At 42.5% G+C, this 24,247-nt stretch overlaps 1 protein-coding gene across 3 annotated transcripts in view; it reads right to left on the reverse strand.

Annotated features, from left to right (window-relative positions):
• The window catches only part of EPHA3 (EPH receptor A3), a 311,971-nt gene that overhangs the window by 209,753 nt on the left and 77,971 nt on the right, over nt 1–24,247 (reverse strand). For all 3 annotated transcript variants that reach the window (XM_075118146.1, XM_075118145.1, XM_075118150.1), the window contains exon 3: nt 2,979–3,639. In XM_075118146.1, coding sequence (XP_074974247.1) covers nt 2,979–3,639 — 661 coding nt within the window. The remainder of the gene's footprint in view (nt 1–2,978; nt 3,640–24,247) is intronic.

Here is a 24,247-nt window from a genome sequence, read left to right on the forward strand (position 1 = left end):
TACAAGAAAGAACAAAGAAAATATGAATAAGAACAACATTTTGCTTTCCTGAAGTAAAATAAAGCCCTGATTATGCAATTGATAGCATGTAGGCAGACAGTTAGCCCACATGAAGCCCCCTAATCAATAGGGGTTTGCACTGGAGCAGCCGTAGGCTCACACACTGTCAAATGCAAGATTGGGGCCAAAAACTAAGTCAGTCAATTTGTCTGATCTTGACTTAACAACATGGAAACAAACATGAAGCAATACTTTCAAATCACATTTGTAACAGCTAAGTCCAGAGCCTGTGCCCCGAAAACTTACTCATTTCCTTGGCATGCAGTAGAAGCAAGGCTGTCTTTAAAATGTACGTGAAAAATGGTGTGTGTGCTGCTTATTTGAGGGCAAGATTGGGCCACAACATTTTTGCCAATATGAAGAGAAGTTATGCATGATGATTTCAAAACCAACCTTACGGACTCATCAGACCTCATTAGAGTACCTAATTTCATTACCAGTGACAATATTCTTCTAATGCAAGCTGACTGTGTATTTGAAAATCTGTTATGAAATCCTTATAAGAGCCAGTATTAGAGCAGAGATAGAATACAATAAAAATTGCTGGTGTGAAAGCAAATCAGAACTTCATATAGTGTTTCCACACAGGCTCAACTGGCAAAATCCCTTACATAATTAAATGTTTTTAAAGCACTCTGAAGATAAGCAGTGCTATATTATTGCTTTTCCCTCTTCAGATTATATTAAATTAATTTCAAGTAGGGGAACTATATTATTTCCAATTCCCCATTCATTCAAGCCTATGTCTGTAACCCCATTTTGTGTCTACTCCAAACACCACAATCCTGAATCTCTAGTTCTCTTGCTGACAAGCAAAAAAAGGGCAGAAGCAGCCAAACTGAGCCAAAGTGGTCAGTTAAAAAGTATGTGAAAAATTGAACTCCATTCCAAGCTTTCCAATTCCTGCTGCGGTACTGACGTCAACAGCGGTGAGGGGTTGGATTACCAACTGCTTTGAGAGTGCCACTTAAATCACACCAGGGTGAAAATATTTGACAAATATGAGTCTCGATAAAAGTTGTCAGGGCAGCAGGACATTACATGCAAAGCCAGAACAAACCAGAATGTCCCGTCACTTTTGTGAATGGTCTAATCATACAAAGCCCATTTGATGAACATATGCAGTTGAAGCCAAAAGAACAGGACAGAAGAACCTGATGCCAAGAAATGATTGCAGTGTTAGTGTCGGCTTTTGTGTTTTAAATTCACCGTCAAAATCTGCCCTAAAAAGCAGATGCATAACCTTTGCTGACTTCAGTAGGAACAGCACATGCTTCATCTGAGAACAGAATCTGATCGCAAGGGGAAAAAATATCTTTTTTTTCACTGAATACTTCATCATTCGTTCAGTTTTTTTTTTCCTGATACTTTCTGGAGTGACTGTCTTTTCATGCCCCTGTGTGACTAATTCTAAACCAAGGGCTTTTCATCATTTACAGAGACAAGGACTCTAATGTTATAGCAAGAGTATATATGGTGGTTAGAGTAATACCAATGTTTTCCCCAAACTTTTCAGGAATTTAAAATGTGGCTATAGAAGGCCCAGAGATCATGGGTGCCCGAACAATAAAACTCCAGCTCCTATTGATGTCAGGGTCTAATAGAAGAATCTAATTTGTGGGTTTTTTTAAATTTGTCTATTGGTAATTAAAGGAAAAAATAATAAAAACTTCAGCTCCTTAAACCACCCTTTCCAAGGAAACAACACACAATGTACACTTGGTCCCTGCGGTCTCCCATCCTCCTCTCTCACATTCTGTGGGAAAGCTATTTTCGTTAGAATGGGACTCAGAATTGCATAGCTTTGGTTGCGGAATCGGAGACGGGTGCTCCCAGCTCCCACGATTTCTCCTACACATATAAAGACTGTTGGATGGCCTATGTAAAAGGAGTCTACCAGTCTCGAGGCAGTTCAAGGTAATGGTCTAAACGACAACTTATTGCGCTAGCTGTTTGCTGGGATAATTCTAATACCCTTTTTTCTAAGAGCACATTTCAAGAAGAATCATCATAACTGGCACTTTTGTTGGCACGAAGAGGCTAAGGATTTAACAGAAAAACTTTTTCATAATGAAAATGAATTACAAAATGGCATTTCCCACAAAATGGAAATTCTGAGTTTTGACCATCTCGAGTCCGTAGCGACCAGTCAAATTACTGACCAAGGCACCAAGAGACTAAAAGAAAGAACCAAGTATCTTTGAGTAAAATGCAAAACATAAAATCATAATTTCATTGAGACAGCTGAGCAAAAGCTGAAAGAAATTTGCAAATGAATCTAGATTCAAATGCTTCAGTAACTTGGCTTTAACCAATCTCAAGCCCCAGTGTGTTCCATTTCTAGGAGTTTTCACTTAACCAAGGTTCACTGACTTACACGTTTTTAGAAAATGCTTTTGAGTCAAAAGTTTGAGGATTCATGGAACTGTAACTTAGAATCTGCAAACATTAGTATTCACTTTGCAAGCATTTGCACACACAACCAATTTGGAACTAGAATCAATACCATGTATTTTCCAGGACCGGTCACAACTAACCAACACAACTCACATATCAAATACTAAACACAGAGGACTGCAAGCAATCAAGCCAGAATTTAAAAAATGCAAATACTTTGACACAACATATACATTTTAAGAAATTGTAATGGGCTGATAGAAAGTCTGTGAGAGGGAAGCAAGGCTAGATTTACTGAATTCAGTATTAGCTGTGTATTATTTACTCAACCCTAATAAATACACATGGTTAAATAACATTATTTACACAAATTAAACAAGAACTACTTTAATGAGCAATTTTGTGATCTAATAAATCTCTCATTAGCTTCTAAAAAATTAACATAAGCCAATATATGGAACATAGACAGATGGTGAAACCCTTGTTAATAACTGAACGGTGAACATGCAGTGCATTGTTACCTTGGCATTCATAGCCTCTTTCTTCATAGCCGGCATTACACAAACACTTTCCTATGGGCACTAGCCATTCGCCTTCTGTACTGCAATACATCTTGGGTGGGTCTTCCTCCTTTGAGTGATTGACACAAGAACCTTGCACCTCCACCAAGGACTGAGAGTCCATAGGTACTGTATCTGGAAACATGGCCAGGTTTTTTATAGTGAAAGGGCACTTCTTGAAGTACACTCTCACTGATACTAAGGCAACACATGCACCCACATCTTGAAAAGCCAGGTAGAAACCTTTCCTGCTGACAGGTCCCACCTCACGAACTTCTGTATTGAGCTTGAGAATTCGATCCCCAAGATCCATTTGAGTGAAGCTCTCATCAGCTGCAATAGTGTCAATCTTTGTAAACTGATGTTCTCTGAACTTGACCAAATGGTCATCATCAGACTCCATATAATATAGATTGAAGGTCTCTTTGCAAGTGCCCAGAACCAGAGGAATGCTATTACAGTCCCTCAAGGTAAACTTGAGCTCCACGTAGATTTTCTGAGCTGAGTTGCGTGGAATCCAGTTTGTTCTCAGCCAGTTGTTCTGACTGTGATCCATAACATTGCATACCTGGTAAGTTCTGATTGGTGTATAATGTTCATCAACACCACTAATCTCTTCCCACTGAAAAAAAAGAAAGAAATATATTAAGTATACTGATTATGTCAACAGCAATAGTAATTGCATTTAGAGCTTCACATAATGATCAAACAACAAAATGAAGGGTCTGATTCCACTTTAGAAAATGGCCCTGCTTTACCTAGACATTTGATGGGAAAACCTTGTCAAACGCACACTTCTTGTTCCCATGAATACATTAAGCATACCTAGCAGTTACCATTAAGTAGTCAACATTTATCAAGTTACCACAAAGTTTACAAGAAAATTGATAGTTATTTCCCTATACTTAGAAGTGGCAACTGTTAAATGCTGACTTTTTAAATGAGAGACACAAGGTGAGTGAGGTAAAAAAAATATTGGACCAACTTCTGTTGGTGAGAGAGAGAAGCTTTCAAGCTACACAGGGCTCTTCTTCAGGTCTGGGAAAGGTAATGTGAGTGTCACCGCTAAACACAAGGTGGAAGAGATCGCTAAGGAGTTAGTACACATTGCAAGAGATCATTCAAGGTGAAGTCAGCAATTAACACCTCTGCAGTCGTAGGATAAAGGAGGGTTAGTGGGCTCCAGATTGCTCTAAGGAAACATAAAAACAGCGTCTTGACTGAGTCCATGATTTTTAGTGTCTAGCAAAGAGATGAATTTAAGCTCCCCGGCTCATCTTTTAAAGGTGTTGTGGAGGTTTCCTTTGGGGACAAGGACTGAGAGGTCAGATATGGAGTGATTGTTTTATGAGAAGTGTTTGTCCACTGGTGTTTTTGTCTTTTATAATTTTTCTGTGTGAGTTCATTCAAGAGTATAGTGATGGACTGCCTTCATCCACACAGTTGTTATTGGGGCATTTGATGCAACCAGTGATGTCTTTTTTTTAAGGCTGATCATTGTGTATATCCTCATACTCTAAACAGTTGAAAGAGTCCCTTACAAGGTTTAAACAGACATCTCTAGAGAAATTCATGGTCTGTCATTGGCCACTGTTGGAATTCAATTAGTTCATAATGAAATTTTAGGACTTTAACAGTTTCTTTAGATGCCTCTCACTAAAAAGCAACCTACTTCAGAGATTTCTGTTCATTTCACTTGGTCTCATGACCCAGTCCACTTTAGCTTTGCAACCACAATTATTTAAAAAAAAACAAAAAAACATTAGCTTACCTTTCATAGCATCCTGATTACTCAGGTCCTCCCAGTGCTAGACAGGATTTTACACCACACTCATCACAATGGTATTTTACAAATATGGTCCCATCTTACAAATATTTTTGGATATTTTATCTAGCAAATTTATATATTTTTCCCATTTGCAAAATATTCATGAACCAGTCCCAATGTCTGCCCCCATCACGTTAAACACAAATATTTGCAGGTTACTTTACAGAGCAAAATAACCACCCGGGGAGTGCTCACTTTAAGTATTCTCCATTAGGCCAGGTCTCCACTACAAACTTACATCAGTAGAATTACGTCACTCGGGGGTGTGAGAAATCCACCCCTCTGAGCGACACAGTGATACTGGCCTAACCCCTGGTGTAGACATCGCTATGTCAATGGAAGGGTTTATCCCGTCGACAAAGCTGTTGCTTCTCTTGGAGTGGATTAGCTCTCTCATCGATGGAGTAGTACCTTCACTGGACCACTGCAGTGGTGCAGCTGCACAGGGCAGGTCTCCCGCTGCAGCATTTTAAGTGTAGACCTGCCCTAAGTCACTCAGCATGTGTGACTGGACTCTTCAATACCCCAGTATTTTTTCTGCTCCCTGAATGGATGACTATAGCAAGTTTTTAAATGAACAAAAGCAAGCGGTGAGCAGCTCTTATTGGTATATTAATACTGTTTGCAAATGACTAAGAACACTGCATTCCACCAAAACATTAAGCAAACAAGAATTTGGACATGCAAATGTTCACAAGTATTGAATAATAAGGAGTATAAACAGGACTGAACTTTGAAGATATTTGTTTGAATTCTTCAGCATTGCTAACCATCTTTTTGTTTCAATACAGGACAAGCTCTAGGACATCAACACCAACATCAGGCTGCTGCCATGCAGCATGCACTTTACGCATTATTACAGTCACCATGGACAGGTTCTTGATTGCTAGCAATTTCAGAATATCCATCAACTGAAGAATGGAGCCTGACTTATGTGAAAGACTCAGAGGAGTGAAGTTCTGGAATAGCCTTCCAAGGGAAGCAGTGGGGGCAAAAGACCTATCTGGCTTCAAGATTAAACTCGATAAGTTTATGGAGGAGATGGTATGATGGGATAACATGATTTTGGCAATTAATTGATCTTTAACTATTCATGGTAAATAGGCCCAATGACCTGTGATGGGATGTTAGATGGGCTGGGATCTGAGTTAGTACAGAGAATTCTTTCCTGGCTATCTGGCTGGTGAGTCTTGCCCACATGCTCAGGGTTCAGCTGATCGCCATATTTGGGGTCGGGAAGGAATTTTCCTCCAGGGCAGATTGGCAGAGGCCCTGGGGTTTTTTTGCCTTCCTCTGTAGCCTGGGGCACGGGTCACTTGCCAGAGGATTCCCTGCACCTTGAAGTCTTTAAACCACGATTTGAGGACTTCAATAGCTCAGACATAGGTGAGAGGTTTATCGCAGGAGTGGGTGGGTGAGATTCTGTGGCCTGCCTTGTGCAGGAGGTCAGACTAGACGATCATAATGGTCCCTTCTGACCTTAATATCTATGAGTCTATGAGACTAACATTTTAAAATGAAAACAAAACAGAAAACCGACAGACAAAATACACCCAACCTTGAGACTTATAAATTACCTGTTACAACTCCCAAACCTATTCTTATAGTTTTAAAGGGGACTGCATGTACACATGGGAATACAACCAGTGGTGAGCTGGAGCCGGTTCGCACCGGTTCACGCAAACCAGTTGTTAAATTCTGAAGCAGTTGTAGAACCGGTTGTTAACTCGCTTCCCTGCAGGGGGCGCTGAGGCTTTGATGGGCTCCGGCCGGGAAGTGATGCAATTCCTCCTCCGGCCGCCGGGGGCGCTGCGCTGCGGGAGCCATGTGGGCTGCCGCCTGGCCCTGGGCACAAGCCCTGTTGCTGCTGCTGCTCCCCTGGCCCTGGGGCTCCCGATGCTGCCTGGTGGGTCCCCGGCTGCTCTGCTGGGCCTGGGCTGCGTCCTGCTGCTCTCCCCGTGAACACCCACCACTCTGCCTGCAGCCAGCCCCCGTCTCCAGCCAACCCCTGCTGCACGCACCCCCTGCCCTGCCCGCAGCCACCCCTGTCTCCAGCCACCCCCACACCCTCTGCCCTGCCCGCACCAGCCCCTGCCGCACCCCCTGCCCTGCCCGCAGCCAGCCCGTCTCCAGCCAGCCCTGCACCCCCCTGCCCTGCCTGCAGCCAGCCCCTACCTCCAGTCAGCCCCTGCCCTGTTTCCAGCCAGCCCCACATCCCCTTGCCTCCAGCCAACCCCGCACCCTCCTGTCTCCAGCCAGCTCCGCACCCCATGCCCTGCCTGTAGCCAGCTCCGCACCCCCTGCCTCCAGCTAGCCCTGCCCCACACTCCTGTCTAAAGCTGGCCCCACATCCACTGGTGCCCTGCAGTTCCCAGGGCAGTAACCCTGCACACCTGCTTCAATGAGGGGGGCAGGGAGCAGCTGGGACCCACACATGTGCACACCCTAGGGTGACCAGTGAGCAAGTGTAAAAAATCAGGACGGGGGTGGGGGGTAATCGGAGCCTATATAAGAAAAAGACCCCAAAATTGAGACTGTCCCTATAACATCGGGACATCTGGTCACCCTAACACACCCCCAGGGAGTGGCGGGGACCCACACATGTGAAACAGAGCTCATTTCTAGTTCAGGCCCATCTTTTTAAAAAAGAACTTTAGGCAGGGTTAACATACATCCATATTTTCCCAGACAGGTCAGGCTTTTTGGTTCTTAAATCGCCGTGCAGGAGGGGAAATACGGACATATGGTAACCCTGTTGGTACAAAAAATACATACTGGGGCACATCCCTTAAATCAGAACTTTAAATCAGAACTTTTTATAGGGAACCGGTTGTTAAGATTTTGGCAGCTCATCACTGAATACAACTGTTGTCATACTGAAGTCTGGCTGTTTTTAGCTGTTACAGAAATTCACCTCACACATCACTGTCACTCTTAGAGATACACACAACACATTCAAAAATGCAAACCCTATGTCATGCCAGCAACCTGATGTAATATAACTGGGGAATACTCAGTCCTAAAAAAGAGCTCCTGCATGGTACAAATTTTGGAATGTGTGAAGTAGATGGAAGTAAATATTTTCAGAGGGACCACAACTATTCTTCAAGACAGATCGGATTTTTTTTCCAAAGAAGTGCCTTCCTCAGTGCACCCACATCAGTGCTGCCTTTAAGTTTTGATTCTGATCAGCATTCATCTGATACAGCATCTGCCATCCAATGATCTCAGTGTATTCCATGGTAAACATTAACTCACTAAGCTTCACAAATAGGGTTGCCAGGCATATGGTTTTCGAGTGAGGGTGGGGGAGAGCAAGTGATGTAGGGAGGGGGATGTAGTGAGGGGGTGGGGCTTTGGAGAAGGGGGGGGGGGCAGGTGTGCCGTTTTGCGCTATTAGAAGGTTGGCAACCCTACTTACAAAACCCTTGTGAGACAGGGAAGTATTATCAACACTTTACAGATGGCAAAACAGTCCCAGAAGGGTCTATTGACCTTTCAGAAGTCACATAGAAAGTCAGTGGCCTAGTCAGGAATAAAAACCAGCAATTGTTAATCCCAGCTTCCAGTTCCATTAAGCACATTCCAGGGCTTCTAAGGGCCTGTCTACATGAGAACATGGCATGGGTTTAATTTAAGATATAAGACACTATTAAACCAAACTAAAAGTGTCCACATAGAGGTTTGCACTGGATTAACTATATCAGTTTAAAAGCAGCTTTAAATTAAACCAGTGCAACTTACGTATATGGACAAAGACTAAAAGGAAAAAAACTATTTATATGTTACTCATCAACTCTTGCACTTTAACTATGAAATGTAGGGTTTTCAGAACAAAGAAGGTCAATTATTGAAATTTCTCAAGATTAAATTAGATAGGATGATAAATAACAGTTTCTAACCTCTATAGTAACTGGAGTTCTTCGAGATGTGTGGTCCCTATCTATATTCTTCTCTGGCATTGTCATGCACTCCACACGCCTGAGACAGGGTAATTTTTGCTAGCAACATCCATTGGTCCTCTACTGCACTCTTCCTCTCCTTATGCTCTGGACCAAGGGCATAAGGAGCAGTGCAGAGCAACTATCTCTCCATTTCCTTCTCTGCCACGAATCATGAGTGAAGGTTTGAGACAGAGGAGAAGGAGTGCAGGAGGTGGAATACAGGTAGGGAGAACACATCTCAAAGAACTCTAGTTACTGTACAAGATAAGTAACTTCTTTTTCTTCTTCAAGTGATGGTTCCTGTGTATATTCCACTATGGGTGACTGACAAGCAGTACCTACTACGTAGGAGGGTGTGATGCCCTATGTGGCTGTGAGGTGGATCGCAGCTCTCATGAGTCCAGTCAAAAAAAATTTCTTGACAGGAGGCTGGGAAGGAGGAGTGTTGTGTTTGTTTCTCTGCACCTCTGCCACTTTTGTGGCAGTTCATATCCCCTTTGGTGGTAGAAGGCTTGTGGTACTTGTGAGGCTGCCTATGACTCTTCTTCTGTGTCTCCATATATATATCCCCAAGGAGCAGAGGGTCACCCTTGAGTCTTTAATTCAGTCTTTTCATTAAATAAGCTATTTCCATCAAATCCTCCACAGGGGATTGAACTTCCCTGGGGAAGCCTGAGGAATAAAGTCAGGATTTGCCGAGCATAAGAATGCAATCACCATTGATCCTGAGGCTGTCATCCCCTATAGGGATGTTCTAGCCACCAATTTACCCTCCTTGATAAGGGCTTGAAATTGTTCTCTATCCTCCGAAGTCAACTTGCCTCTGAATTCTGAAATCTTACAGCAGTTCACAAAATCATACTTTTACAGCAAGGCCTGGTAATTGCCTATTTGATGTAAATACCTTCCTTCTGAGGCGGTCCAAATTTTTGGCCTCTTCATCTGAGATGGTGGACCTTGGGAAATGTTGTCCACCCCTTTCCGTGGCACCTTGAACCACCAAAAAAAGTGTGGGGCAGGATGAGTGAACAAAAACTCTGCTCCCCTGTCTGTATCAATTCAGGATATTGCATGGACAGCTCCCATGATGATCATTAAGACCAGTGAGGAGGCTCCAGCATTGGTTAAAGTGGTCCCAAAGAGATAGGTTACCAACAGTCCAAAGGGGGTACCCCATCTTCTAAAGTCAAGGTAGGTCCCAGAAGATTATGGCTCCCCTACCTGGACTCCCATCTCTGAGTGGAGATGATACTGGTCCCTCCCAATGTCAGATTCACCCAAAGAGGAAAATGTAGGTTCCATTTGTAATGGTGGTGCCATCAGGACCATTGTGATGCAGAAATGCCAGGACTGGCAGAAGCGGGATTGACTTCTGTCATAGTGTTCGTGGATCGATGGTGTCAGCATCTCCCTTGTAAGGACCAGATCTGATAGGAGGGGAGATTCTGGATCCTGACGGATGACATTTATCCCCACTCAGAGATAGAGAGAGAGAGAGAGAGAGTGAGACTGCGAGCAGAAGCATGCCAGCCCTTGGAAGCTGATGTCTGCTTCTGCAAGCATGATGCTGCATGTGGTTCTTGGTGCTTGCACTTTGTCACTACTGATAGTTGTCCTGGCCTTGGCTCATGTCTCTCTGTGCTCAGTTTCAAAGGTTCCACTCCTGTCAATGGTGCCAATATAGAGGCACTCAATTTTTGAAGTCTGCAGATCAGTATAGTGACCCTTATGGACTCTTGATCCCCCCAGAACTGGGTACAGAGACACTTTGACTTGGAAGGTGCTGGTGAAGAAGTCCTCCACTTAGAGGTGGATCTGGAGGGGGATTTCTCTTTAGGATTTTGAGAGGGCTTTCTACCCTTATGGTGAGCCTGGGAGACGGAGTCTCTGGCTCTACCCTTGCTTACCCCTGTATCAGAAGTGGTAGTGCTCGTGGCTCACTCCTCAATACCTCTGTCCAGTGTACGGGGGGTGGGAGGGAGGTCTGCCCAGCCCAGATCAGACTGGGGCCTCAGGGCACTCTCCCTGAGATGTCCACTAAGTCTGAACTCCTGTGCTTGCCAGGTTCGGCTGGGAAAAGAGCAGGAGATACTACAGTTAGTGGACGTATGAACTTCTCTGGGGTGGTATAGGCAGCTCTAATGGTTGTTGCCAAAACAGGAAGGACCATGGGCAGGAGATTCAGCTTTTGAAGCAAGAATCCTGAACATAACCGGTGTCCCGTACCAGGGAGTGTGCAGAGGAGAGGAAGCTTGGAAGGAGGGGTTCCCAAAACCTTTAGCTAAACTAACTACTAAAAACTAAGAACTAACAACCAATATTTATATTTACAATATTTACGGATTAGAAGTTGAAGGACCAGTCTGTGGACACTGGAGGGTTCCATCTCAGACCACTACCTGGTAGAGGTAGAAAGGAACTGGAGAGGCAGGCAGTCAGCACCACCTCTGATACCCTCAGTCTGGAGCACAAGGAGAGGAAGGGCACAGGTGGAGACCAATGGACATTGTTAGCAAAAGTCTTCTGGACTCAGGTGCATGGAGAGCATAAATAGCCACAGTGGAATTCACACAGGGACCAGCACTTGCAAAACAACAGGTATTTTATCTAGAAATTTAAAGTAATTCACAATGATTTACAACTGATTTATTTACCATTATCTGCATCAATATATACATTAATATACTTACACTTCCTATGGTAGATACAAACAAAAATAGGAACTCTATTTGCAGAATTAGAATTGCTCAATAGAAGAAGAATTTTATTGCAGTAATTTCATTGCAGTTTCCCGAACCCTAACCCAACAACTTTCTAAGTTGCCAAATTTACGCAAGCACTTGAATGTAGACATATTAATTATATGAAAAAGCAAATAGCACCATCTTCTCCACATAGACGACTGCAAAAAGCAATTATCACTTCATTAATTCGTAATGAAGACCAAATTGCATGTAAATGATTGCAGATTGCCATTTCAGTCCAATTGCTCCAACGGGAAAGCTCCAAATACTGAGGCATTTCTGAATAAAGAGCCCAATCCTGCTTCTGTTGAAGTTAACAGAACGTTTGCCATTGACTTCAATAGATACATGATTGGGCACAAACAAGCAGCATTATGAGCCCTAAATTACACTCTTCATGCAAGAGACAAGGTGGGTGAGGTAATATCTTTTATTGGTCCAACACCTGTTGGTGAAAGGGACACACTTTTGAGCTCCATAGAACTCTTCTTCAATTCCGTGCAACTCTAAGTCTTGTCTCTTTCACCAACAGAAGCTGGTCCAACAAAAGGTATTACCCCACCCACTTTGTCTGATTTATATCCTGGGACCAAAATGGCTACAACAACTCTTCATTCAATATATTTTTCCAAAAAACGTAGTGGCCAACCTCACATGATAAAACTCATGCATCAGCGCCCCCCCCCCCCCAAAACATAAGAGTATTGTAGTGGGGCAGTTACCCCGGTCCTGGAAAACAAGGTTAAAGGCTGATTGGGGAGGCAGCCACAGCTGTGGCTGCACCCAATCAGGCCACACCTGGCCCTGTTATAAGGGCTCAGGGAGGAGCTGTGTCAGTCTCCAGCCCTGGAGGGAGAAGGGCCTAGCTGCCTGGGAGCACAGGGTACCGGAAGCAGAACAATACTGGGAAAGGGCAAGAGGAGCTGGGGAGCTCCAGCCTGGCAACTCCCCAGGCTGAGGCCTTGGTAATGGCCTAGGGAGCTACTGGGGCTGCAGGGAAAGGCAGCTGGTCCTACCCCCTTACCAGTGATGAGCGGCCATTACAGACTGCAGTTTGCCCCAGAGAAAGGGGGCTAGAGGATGACTGGCAGTAGCCACTGAGGTAAGGTGGCTATAGAAGGTTGGGGGTTCCCCTGGGAAGGGAGACCCAGAGTGTGGGAGTACTGCTGGGGCAGAACCCTGAGGTAAAGGGCACCGGGGTCCAGGAGGGACATGGGGGCCTGAGGCAGGTGAGACACTGGCCAGCAGAGGGCGCTCCGAGAGCTGGAATTGAGCTAATTCCCTAGGCAACCAGCAGGAGGCGCCACACCAGTGAATCTGCGATCTGCTACAAGTATCTTAAAATAATTATAGATTTTAATAATAATAATTTGGAGTTCTTTTTATTTGCATTCTGACTTTTGCACCTTTAAGGTTCACATATTCAACTTTATCTCTGGTTTCAGAGTAGCAGCCGTGTTAGTCTGTATCCGCAAAAAGAAAAGGAGTACTTGTGGCACCTTAGAGACTAATACATTTATTTGAGCATAAGCCATCCGATGAAGTGAGCTGTAGCTCATGAAAGCTTATGCTCAAATCAACTTTATCTCTGCAACCATGAGGGCTGGAAACTTTCATTTTAAGAAAAAATAAATAATGAAGAATAAGATTCTGGTATATTCACATGATTCCAGCTTTGAGCAAAAAAACATGAGATTCAAAATACAATTACATAAGTTAGCAATATTGAATAAATGAGACAGCTGTTCTCAGTACTAATTTTACTCAAATGAAGAATAGCACAGCCACATTTGCTATGACATCTAATCCTATGAAGGCATATATGCATAATTTATAGGGGCCTTTTTGATCAATCATATCCTACGGGACTTCTCATGCACAAGATTGCTCTGAACATGGCTAATCCCAAGGCCCCATGTTGTTTGACTGTTGCTAAGTGCTACATTCATGCCCTACTTCATACCATCAGAAAAGAGAACAAGTGAGCTCTCTTTAACGTAAAGGTCACTGAGATATAAACCATCACCCTCCCTCCAGAACTGCAGTTGTAGTACTCCCTTTATGATGTACTTGAGCTCTGTTGGTATAGAAACAGATCAGATAATGCTCAAATAAATCTAGGTCTCCTAAAATGCAGCACCTTTTGTTGGCAACAGCAAATGTACTTCTATTTTTTATCGTATGTTAACAGATAAAATAAATAGTTACCTGAACCTTTAATAACAGTAAATGGATACTTTAGCTTGGTAGGGAGAGGTAAATGCCACTGGAATATTTTCTGATTACAGATCTTGTTAGAGGCTAAGTATCAAAGGAGAAACAATCAAACATCCTATTTCAGGGCATCATTACACAGTCAATGTAACTTTACATGTAACGATTTACAGACTGAAATCACATTAGGAGACAGAAAGCTTCGTAAAGGGAGAGAAAAAATAGACAAATAAACATGAGATAAAGTTGCTTTCAGCTGAGGTTTGAAAATACAGCATAAAAAGTGTAGAGATACAAGAGGGCTGTTCCAGATAACAGGAACTGCAGTGGGGAAGACAGTCACTTTAGTAGTGAGATTTTGAAAAGGGCCAGCAATAAAGCGGAGAGAAGGTTAGAAAGACAAAATGAAAAAAAAAAAAAAGTATGGAAGTCTTTTCAAATAAAAGGACATTTTTGAACTGGACCCAGAAATGCCAGTAAATGCAGAGCCCAGGGGAGTTATTTGAGAACTGCAGTGATGAGATCACAGTTCTTTCTGTATGTGAAGTAGAGGGCAGCATTCTGACTATGCATGAGCCTGGACAGCTGGGACCTCAAGAGGTCACAGAGAAGGAAAATGCAATAGCCAATATGAGAGAGGACAATGGCATAGATGAGGATCTAGGCAGAAGTGGCAGTAAAGCAGTGGCATAGATAGAAAATGACATGGCAGAAGCATGACATGAGGAAGAAGAAAATTTCAGGTTCAAGGCAGATAGTTATAGACTGAGACAACCAGGAAGTCTGAGTTCAGGAAAAAACTGGAGGAGACAGAGCTATGCTTGAGGAGAGCTTTGAACATGTTTTGTTGAAAGAAGGAAAGAGCCACACATTTACCTCATCAATGTAATCAGGAAAGGTGGATGCAGAGAAGAAATTAAAATATGTCAAGAGATGTTTACAACTAAGTATCATCAGCATAAAGAGGCCAAATGACAGGAACTTATCAACCGCATAGAAAGGCCACTCAAACTTTGGCCTCTTCCCAGCTGTCCAAAATGAGCTATTTTTGAAGTGTTCCCGTCTGAAGTTATATACTTCTCAGATGATTCCAACCTAACACCCTCGCCCAGTTATCCTACTGCCTTCGGACTGGATCACTTCTTGCCTCCTTCCCTCAAGATGATTATTCTAATGCTATTAGCATACATAGCACTGTACAGAACAAACAAGAAAGGTCCCCTTGCCTCAAAGACTGACAGTCCAACCCAGAAAAAATATGATACATTGGAAACTGTTTAGGCATGAAACTTGATGGACACTCAACCCTGACATTTCTTTGATCCTTTCATTCACTCTTTGAATGAAAATTGAAGAAAATTCCTCATCTCAATATAAGCTGCCACCATCTCCACTGTTACATTAAACCCCTATTCTGCAATCTCACAATAAGGGTCCATTCTGAGTCAAGGAAGCAAGGTGGACAGAGAGATTATGTAGCAGTACATAGTTTCATGGCAGAACTGAAAGAGAGCTGTGGAATTGTGAGTAGGCAATTTTCTTTTAAGACAGAGGTTAGGAAAAGACCTAGAGGGGGACAACCGAGTAGAAAAGGAATGAACTGCCATTATTTACTTGTAGAATGTCCAGGCTGTGGTGGCAGTTGGGTGGAGAGGATGAGGAAGGGAATTATTTGGGACATTGGCAAGGCAAGTGAATAGAATTTTGTATTTATATAATGTACCCAACAGTGACAGATGAGACCAAAAATTTAATTCTGGTCTTAGTTATACCAGTGTACAATCCAGAGCAACTTCATTCTCCTCAATGGAGTTACCATGCATTTACACTGGTGTAACTCAGGAGAGAATCCGGTCCACTCTGCATTACTTCTAGAATCTGTGCTGGTTGGTTTCAGATCATAGCACTGTTTGCAATACTCTGCTATTGCATCACCATTACCGTAAGTGAGCAACAGCCCACTAAACAATCTGACTGAGATTTTCAAAGGCACCTAAGGGACCTGGCAGCCTAATTCCCATTGAAATTCAATAGGAGTCAGGGGTTTAACTCCTTTAGGTTTCTTTGACAGTCTCAGGCAATAGGTTGAGCAATATATATTTACAAGTTTAGTTTTTATTATTTGTTACAAATGTGATATTTGATGTGATTTGACACGCAAACTGTTCACGATTACTTTCAACTATTCCCCATGTTTAGACTACTGTTTTTTGTAATGGTTGGCAGTTAAAAGATATATAAATGAACACATCTGACACACAGCACTGTACCCTCCTAGAAAACATTGCTGAGAAAAAAAATCAAAGAGGAAACAACCCACTGGAAGATACTGGAGGCACATGAAGATTGTTTCGTGTCCTAACAAGCCCCAGACATGTTGGACAGAAGGGGAAAATCACCACTTAATTCCAAATAAAAAATAAATTTTGTCTGATATTCTTGTTGTCAGCCTAATTGACTTGTGCCATCTGTGAGCTCCTCACACAGGCAATAGCAGGACCACCACCACCGAGCTCCTAACAGAGGCAACAGAATTTGATAATGTTCAAAATTGTCATAACTCTCAGTTTAATGGTTTTCTCCAGCGTACTCAGTAAAATTTTGCAGCAAAGAAGGAAAAACATCTTTAGTACATATGTCTGGGAGATGGACATATACACATTTTTATACTATTTTTTTCAACCTTCTGCTATTTATTAAACGAATTTCTGTTCTAAACAATATAATCACTGCAGCGGGAATCTCAGATTTCAGATAGTCTGTACATGAACATTAACATTTTACTAACTGAATACAAAGGGACTGATAATGTTCTTTGCTTGGTTGCTAAGCACTTGCACTAACACAAGGTAAACAAAAAAGAAGAGAACGTATTAACACACAGCTCAGTTTCGGTGCCTACTACTACAGGATTAGTGTAGGCAATGGGTGGGGTTTATTTATTTATTTTTTTCTAATTACTGTATAATCCAGTTCTGGCTAACATTTTAAACTTAAGTGCCTAAAGTTCGGTATCTAGGACCACATTTCAGCATCTAAGTGGCCTAATATTCAGAAGTCCTGAGCATCCTTGGAGTAATTCAGTTCCTAGAGGTAGAGATTGCCTGTCACCAATAATGGACAACAAGCACGTAATTCATAATATTTTGTATTATATTAGACCTGGTTGGAAAATGGGTATACTTCTTGGTAGAAAATTTTGATTCTTTGTCAAGAAAACGAAGACTGGATTTCAACGAAAAAGCTGGACTAGAACACTCAATATTATCATCGGAAAGCAGATTGTTTGTGTGAAAAAATTGTTTAGTCAAAAAATTAATATTCCATCAAAAACTGTTTGGCAATTTTTCACCAGTTCTATATTATACCCTCAACAAGTAGTTGATAGAAATTAATTTGTCACTAATCGATAGCGAGTCCATTGAATTTCACTGCTTTTTGAGTATAAAGAAATTCAGTCAACCAGTATTTTCTTAACCAAAGCTTAATTCTATTGAGATCCTCCCCAAAGTGTAGGAGTAAACAAAATATTTCATAGAGTGAAAGCTGAGCATTACATAATCATTAGAGCTATAGTGAGCCCTTTGCCAGTTATCTATTAATCCTCAATCTCACATAAACCCTTACACAATTTGGTGTAAACCTGAAACTAACCTAAGGCCCTTAATCTTACTCCCCAAGGGAGCTGTGCCATTAACTTTAATAGTAACAGGAAGAGACCTCTTTCTGCTATGAAGCTTCCAAATCAAAGAAATGAAAACAAGAATATTGATAAATAGCACAGCAAAATAAATAAACAAACCTCCTACTCACCAAACAATGGTCATTACAGTCATCAGCAGAAAAGTCCTCCTTTCTTTTTAGTTAAATTTTTATGACACTATCAAATTATTTCATGTAATTTTCTGCCTTTTTCTGCTTCTTTTCTCCTTAATTAGTTAAAAATATAATTGATGGTATTAAATATCTTATCTACTGTATATCATTGCAACATAAGGTGCCAATCCTGAAAACTCTATGCTCACAAATATTCAGCACTCATTCAAATACAGTACTCTGGTTAGTTTCAACTGGACCACACTTATGAGAGACTATTTTTGTGAGTTATGGTTTTGGAGGATCAGGCCCTAAACTGCTGTCTCCATATGATATGGGAAATACACTAATACTTCTATTTAATTTCTACTTTCCACTCTATTAAAGTCTTTAAATGATTTGTATGTTTTTAATAGCATTTTTGGAAAGAGCACTGCAAAGATTCAAGATAAAAAGGAATGATTAGGTGCCTTTTTGTTTTTAAGATGATAGTTTTCTAGTGAATGTTTTATACTGTAGTGCTAAACTTCAGCAAATACTGAGCATTACATAAAATATCATGATACCGCAGTTCCTGTATCTTTTCTCTCATTTCATCATTCAGCTTCACAACATGTGGAACAGAGCAAGAGAAAGAAATTATAAGGTAAATATGGCTCAGTGATTGTGTGAATGTCATAGAATCATAGAATCATAGAATATCAGGGTTGGAAGGGACCCCAGAAGGTCATCTAGTCCAACCCCCTGCTCAAAGCAGGACCAATTCCCAGTTAAATCATCCCAGCCAGGGCTTTGTCAAGCCTGACCTTAAAAACCTGTAAGGAAGGAGATTCTACCACCTCCCTAGGTAACGCATTCCAGTGTTTCACCACCCTCATAGTGAAAAAGTTTTTCCTAATATCCAATCTAAACCTCCCCCACTGTAACTTGAGACCATTACTCCTCGTTCTGTCATCTGCTACCATTGAGAACAGTCTAGAGCCATCCTCTTTGGAACCCCCTTTCAGGTAGTTGAAAACAGCTATCAAATCCCCCCTCATTCTTCTCTTCTGCAGGCTAAACAATCCCAGCTCCCTCAGCCTCTCCTCATAACTCATATGTTCCAGACCCCTAATCATTTTTGTTGCCCTTCGCTGGACTCTCTCCAATATATCCACATCCTTCTTGAAGTGTGGGGCCCAAAACTGGACACAGTACTCCAGATGAGGCCTCACCAATGTCGAATAGAGGGGAACGATCACGTCCCTCGATCTGCTCGCTATGCCCCTACTTATACATCCCAAAATGCCATTGGCCTTCTTGGCAACAAGGGCACACTGCTGACTCATATCCAGCTTCTCGTCCACTGTCACCCCTAGGTCCTTTTCCGCAGAACTGCTGCCTAGCCATTCGGTCCCTAGTCTGTAGCTGTGCATTGGGTTCTTCCGTCCTAAGTGCAGGACCCTGCACTTATCCTTATTGAACCTCATCAGATTTCTTTTGGCCCAATCCTCCAATTTGTCTAGGTCCTTCTGTATCCTATCCCTCCCCTCCAGCGTATCTACCACTCCTCCCAGTTTAGTATCATCCGCAAATTTGCTGAGAGTGCAATCCACACCATCCTCCAGATCATTTATGAAGATATTGAACAAAACCGGCCCCAGGACCGACCCTTGGGGCACTCCACTTGATACCGGCTGCCAACTAGACATGGAGCCATTGATCACTACCCGTTGAGCCCGACAATCTAGCCAGCTTTCTACCCACCTTGTAGTGCATTCATCCAGTCCATACTTCCTTAACTTGCTGACAAGAATACTGTGGGAGACCGTGTCAAAAGCTTTGCTAAAGTCAAGAAACAATACATCCACTGCTTTCCCTTCATCCACAGAACCAGTAATCTCATCATAGAAGGCGATTAGATTAGTCAGGCATGACCTTCCCTTGGTGAATCCATGCTGGCTGTTCCTGATCACTTTCCTCTCATGCAAGTGCTTCAGGATTGATTCTTTGAGGACCTGCTCCATGATTTTTCCAGGGACTGAGGTGAGGCTGACTGGCCTGTAGTTCCCAGGATCCTCCTTCTTCCCTTTTTTAAAGATTGGCACTACATTAGCCTTTTTCCAGTCATCCGGGACTTCCCCGGTTCGCCACGAGTTTTCAAAGATAATGGCCAATGGCTCTGCAATCACAGCCGCCAGTTCCTTCAGCACTCTCGGATGCAACTCGTCCGGCCCCATGGACTTGTGCACGTCCAGCTTTTCTAAAAAGTCCCTAACCACCTCTATCTCCACAGAGTGCTGGCCATCTCTTCCCCATTTTGTGATGCCCAGCGTAGCAGTCTGGGAGCTGACCTTGTTAGTGAAAACAGAGGCAAAAAAAGCATTGAGTACATTAGCTTTTTCCACATCCTCTGTCACTAGTTTGCCTCCCTCATTCAGTAAGGGGCCCACACATTCCTTGGCTTTCTTCTTGTTGCCAACATACCTGAAGAAACCCTTCTTGTTACTCTTGACATCTCTGGCTAGCTGCAGCTCCAGGTGCGATTTGGCCCTCCTGATAACATTCCTACATGCCCTAGCAATATTTTTATACTCTTCCCTGGTCATATGTCCAACCTTCCACTTCTTGTAAGCTTCTTTTTTATGTTTAAGATCCGCTAAGATTTCACCATTAAGCCAAGCTGGTCGCCTGCCATATTTACTATTCTTACGACTCATCGGGATGGTTTGTCCCTGTAACCTCAACAGGGATTCCTTGAAATACAGCCAGCTCTCCTGGACTCCTTTCCCCTTCAAATTAGTCCCCCAGGGGATCCTGGCCATCCGTTCCCTGAGGGAGTCGAAGTCTGCTTTCCTGAAGTCCAGGGTCCGTATCGTGCTGCTTACCTTTCTTCCCTGTGTCAGGATCCTAAACTCAACCAACTCATGGTCACTGCCCCCCAGATTCCCATCCACTTTTGCTTCCCCCACTAATTCTACCCGGTTTGTGAGCAGCAGGTCAAGAAAAGCGCCCCCCCTAGTTGGCTCCTCTAGCACTTGCGCCAGGAAATTGTCCCCTACGCTTTCCAAAAACTTCCTGGATTGTCTATGCACCGCTGTATTGCTCTCCCAGCAGATATCAGGAAAATTAAAGTCACCCATGAGAATCAGGGCATGCGATCCAGTAGCTTCCGTGAGCTGCCGGAAGAAAGCCTCATCTACCTCATCCCCCTGGTCCGGTGGTCTATAGCAGACTCCCACCACTACATCACTCTTGTTGCACACACTTCTAAACTTAATCCAGAGACACTCAGGTTTTTCTGCAGTTTCATACCGGAGCTCTGAGCAGTCATACTGCTCCCTTACATACAGTGCTACTCCCCCACCTTTTCTGCCCTGCCTGTCCTTCCTGAACAGTTTATAACCATCCATGACAGTACTCCAGTCATGTGAGTTATCCCACCAAGTCTCTGTTATTCCAATCACGTCATAGTTTCTTGACATCACCAGGACCTCCAGTTCTCCCTGCTTGTTTCCAAGGCTTTGTGCATTTGTATATAAGCACTTGTCAAAACATTACAATGTCAAAACATTACATGTAGAAAGCCTTGGACAATGGCAATTGAGGATTTTGTAGGGGGTCCCAAAAAGTATTATGTAAGTTGGAAAGAGAGTCCAGAACTCCTCCAGTGTACATTATGATATAGTGTGAGATGGGGCTGTGATGCTGGCAGACCAGATGCCAGCTCATGCCAAGGCCCCAGGCCTCACTAAACACTTACAAATGAATAGCTAGAAACCAGTCTTGCTTACGTGTGTGTTAGCGTTGTCAGAATACATATTAAAATGTTAAGTTAATAAGAATATGTCTAGAGTTTATGAAATGCTTGTTAGGATGTTGCATGTATTGATCCCACATATATTTACCTCATGGTATAAAGTTATATTGAGTGTTTGCATTGTAAACCTCTGTAATTATGTAACCCCCCCAAAACAGAAAATGCAGCGTTAATCAAGGTAAAGTGCCCATCCTGCATACAAGATGGCCCTTTGAAAGTTAATGAGATATTGTGTAGCACCAAAGGACAAAGGCCCTGCATTCCTAACTCCCTCCTGGAGACCTATGCATCAACTCATCCCATCACTTTGGACTCTCAGGTGGAGGGGATACAAATCTCTGACAAGGAGAAACTGGATCTCTCTCTCTCTTCCCCTCCCCCCCCTTTTGGACTCTCACAGGGCTGGAGGTATGAAACCGAAGCAGAGATCCCAAGGGTCAATCTGGGTTAGCCCTAAAAGACATTCTGTCAGTTCTACAACTCTGTCACCTTTCGGAACCACAGACAGTAGGTTAATTAAATTGTGTCTATATGTTGCCTCTTTCATTCTGTAAATAACTCACTTCTTTTCCTAGTTAATGAATCCTTAGTTAGTTTACTATAGGATTGGCTACAAGCATTGTCATCTTTAGTGTGATACTGGAGGTATAAACTGACCTGAGGTAAGTGACTGGTCTCTTTGGACTGGGAGCAACGTGACTTTTTTGTGATCTTTAGTGTATAGCAACCAGCTGTCACTCTGTCCAGCTTGCCTGGTTGGCAAGATAGACTGAAATGCCCAAGGAGACGGTCTGTGACTCCATGGTAAGACTGTTATAGTGCTTCAGGAGTTCACATTTGTTATTGGGCTAGTGAAATCTAATTATAGAATGTACAACCAGCTTGGGGGGTCTGCCCTGCTTTTTTGACATAATAATATTTACAGTTCTTTCCTTTTAACTGTACTTCTTGAGAAACAGATTTCAATTTTTTTTAACAAGTGACTATTATTTTAAAAAGAAAAGGAGTACCTGTGGCACCTTAGAGATAACCAATATATTTGAGCATAAGCTTTCGTGAGCTGCAGCTCACTTCATCGGATGCAAACCTATTATTTTAAAATAAATTAAAATTTTTAAGTGTTCTATCACAATACCACCCTTGGCTGTCGTCCCTTACGGTTATCATGGTATGTAAAAACAGCACCTTTCATCCTAAGGAGCTTTACAAACCAGATACAGGACACTTCACTACCCTATAAAATGCAGCTACTTAAGGAGTAGAATCCAGCAGCTGTTTAGCATAATGGGTACTTCGGTGAACAGAATTTTATCCAAGTTGGAACTTGCCAAGGCACTGAGCAGAACAATTCTAAGTCTGATGAAAATTCCATTGGGTCCTTGGGTTTTCCACTTCATGTGAAAAAATGGCATGTCCATCTGTAGTACTCGTAGCATGATGCTGGGCTCTTGGTCAATACTTATTAATATTATTAAAATCTAGCTTTTCGTGCTTTTCCTTTTAATTGTCTGATGATTCACTAATACAGCTTCCTGCAACAAGACAGCCAGACAAGTCCTGACCTAGCTAAACCCTCCTTATTTTATGAGATGGCAACCTACTGTGAAATGATTAAAAAATAACTATGGTGTACAGGTTAGAGTGGGAATTGGTTCTAATCCTGACTATCATTTGCTTGATAGGTATCTTTGGCCAAGTCAAATAACCCATCTGTACCTCAGCGTCCCCATCTGTAAAATGAGGCAAATCTTGGCATCAAAAGTGCCTTACAAGGGCAAATTGTGATTTCACTTGTGTCCTAACCTGCAGCTCAGAATAAATAACTTATATCGTGGTTAATTTCCACAAAGTGTAACTTGCAAAGGTAAAGTCTGTGGCTTAATTTGTCCCAGTTTTAGCAAACTGGCATAGTCCAAATATATTCCTACATAATAAGGGGCAGCAGGGGCAGATTAGGGTTTTGTGGGGCTCTGGGCCCAGAGCAAGTAGGGGGCCATCCCCACCCCTCTGCCTGCAATCCTTCCTAACACACATACACCCCGCACTCATGCTGGGGAAATGGGGTCGGGGCGTGGGGCTTGTCCTGCTCTGCCCACCTGGTATTCTTGCTGTGGAGCGGGGTCGGGAAGCAGCGGGAGCACCAGGTGGGTAGAGCAGGTCAGGGTGCAGGGATACCCATTTTTCCGGGGGCCCCCAGTTGGCTGGGGCCCCTGGGCATGGGCCCCGTTGGCCTAGTGGCTAATCTGCCACTGCCTACATTTACAGATTTAAGAGATGATCATACCAGTTTACCAACCTAAAAAAATATAAATGTATCCTTTTATGTACCAAGTACAGCTAAGAAAGAAAGAAAGAATATTTGAAAAAAAAGGCCACCATCATAATAAAAGGGGAAAATATTTGCAACACTGAAGCATTATGAAATTCATGTTTGGAAAATTTTTTTAAAGTTATGGCTTTCCTTTTGCCAGCTCAAAAACGTGTTTACATCAAACTGCACAAGCAGGTGCATAATACATCATTTCCTTGGTACACTCCCTCTTTCAAAACAATATATTACTACACAATGGAATTTCCTATAGAAATCCCAATTCACTGCATGTACTCCTATTTAACACGACACTGAACGTACAGTGAAATTCAGTAGTTTTGTGCTGAACGAAACTGTAAAAAGCACCAGCTGGCTGAATTAGAAATGGCATTCTTCCAGGTCTCGAATGTCTTATTTATGTACAATGGAATTCTGCCAGGTGTTTAATATTTAAGGCTAATAAATATAATTGGCAGTACTACTACACAAGGACAAGTAACACAAATATGTACAAAATACTTCTCAAAGAAAAATTTGACTTGTACTTATTTCACGATTGAACTCAAAACAGGAT

Source organism: Caretta caretta, chromosome 1, assembly GCF_965140235.1.
Source record: "Caretta caretta isolate rCarCar2 chromosome 1, rCarCar1.hap1, whole genome shotgun sequence".
In the NCBI taxonomy this organism is placed as follows: Eukaryota; Metazoa; Chordata; order Testudines; family Cheloniidae; genus Caretta; species Caretta caretta.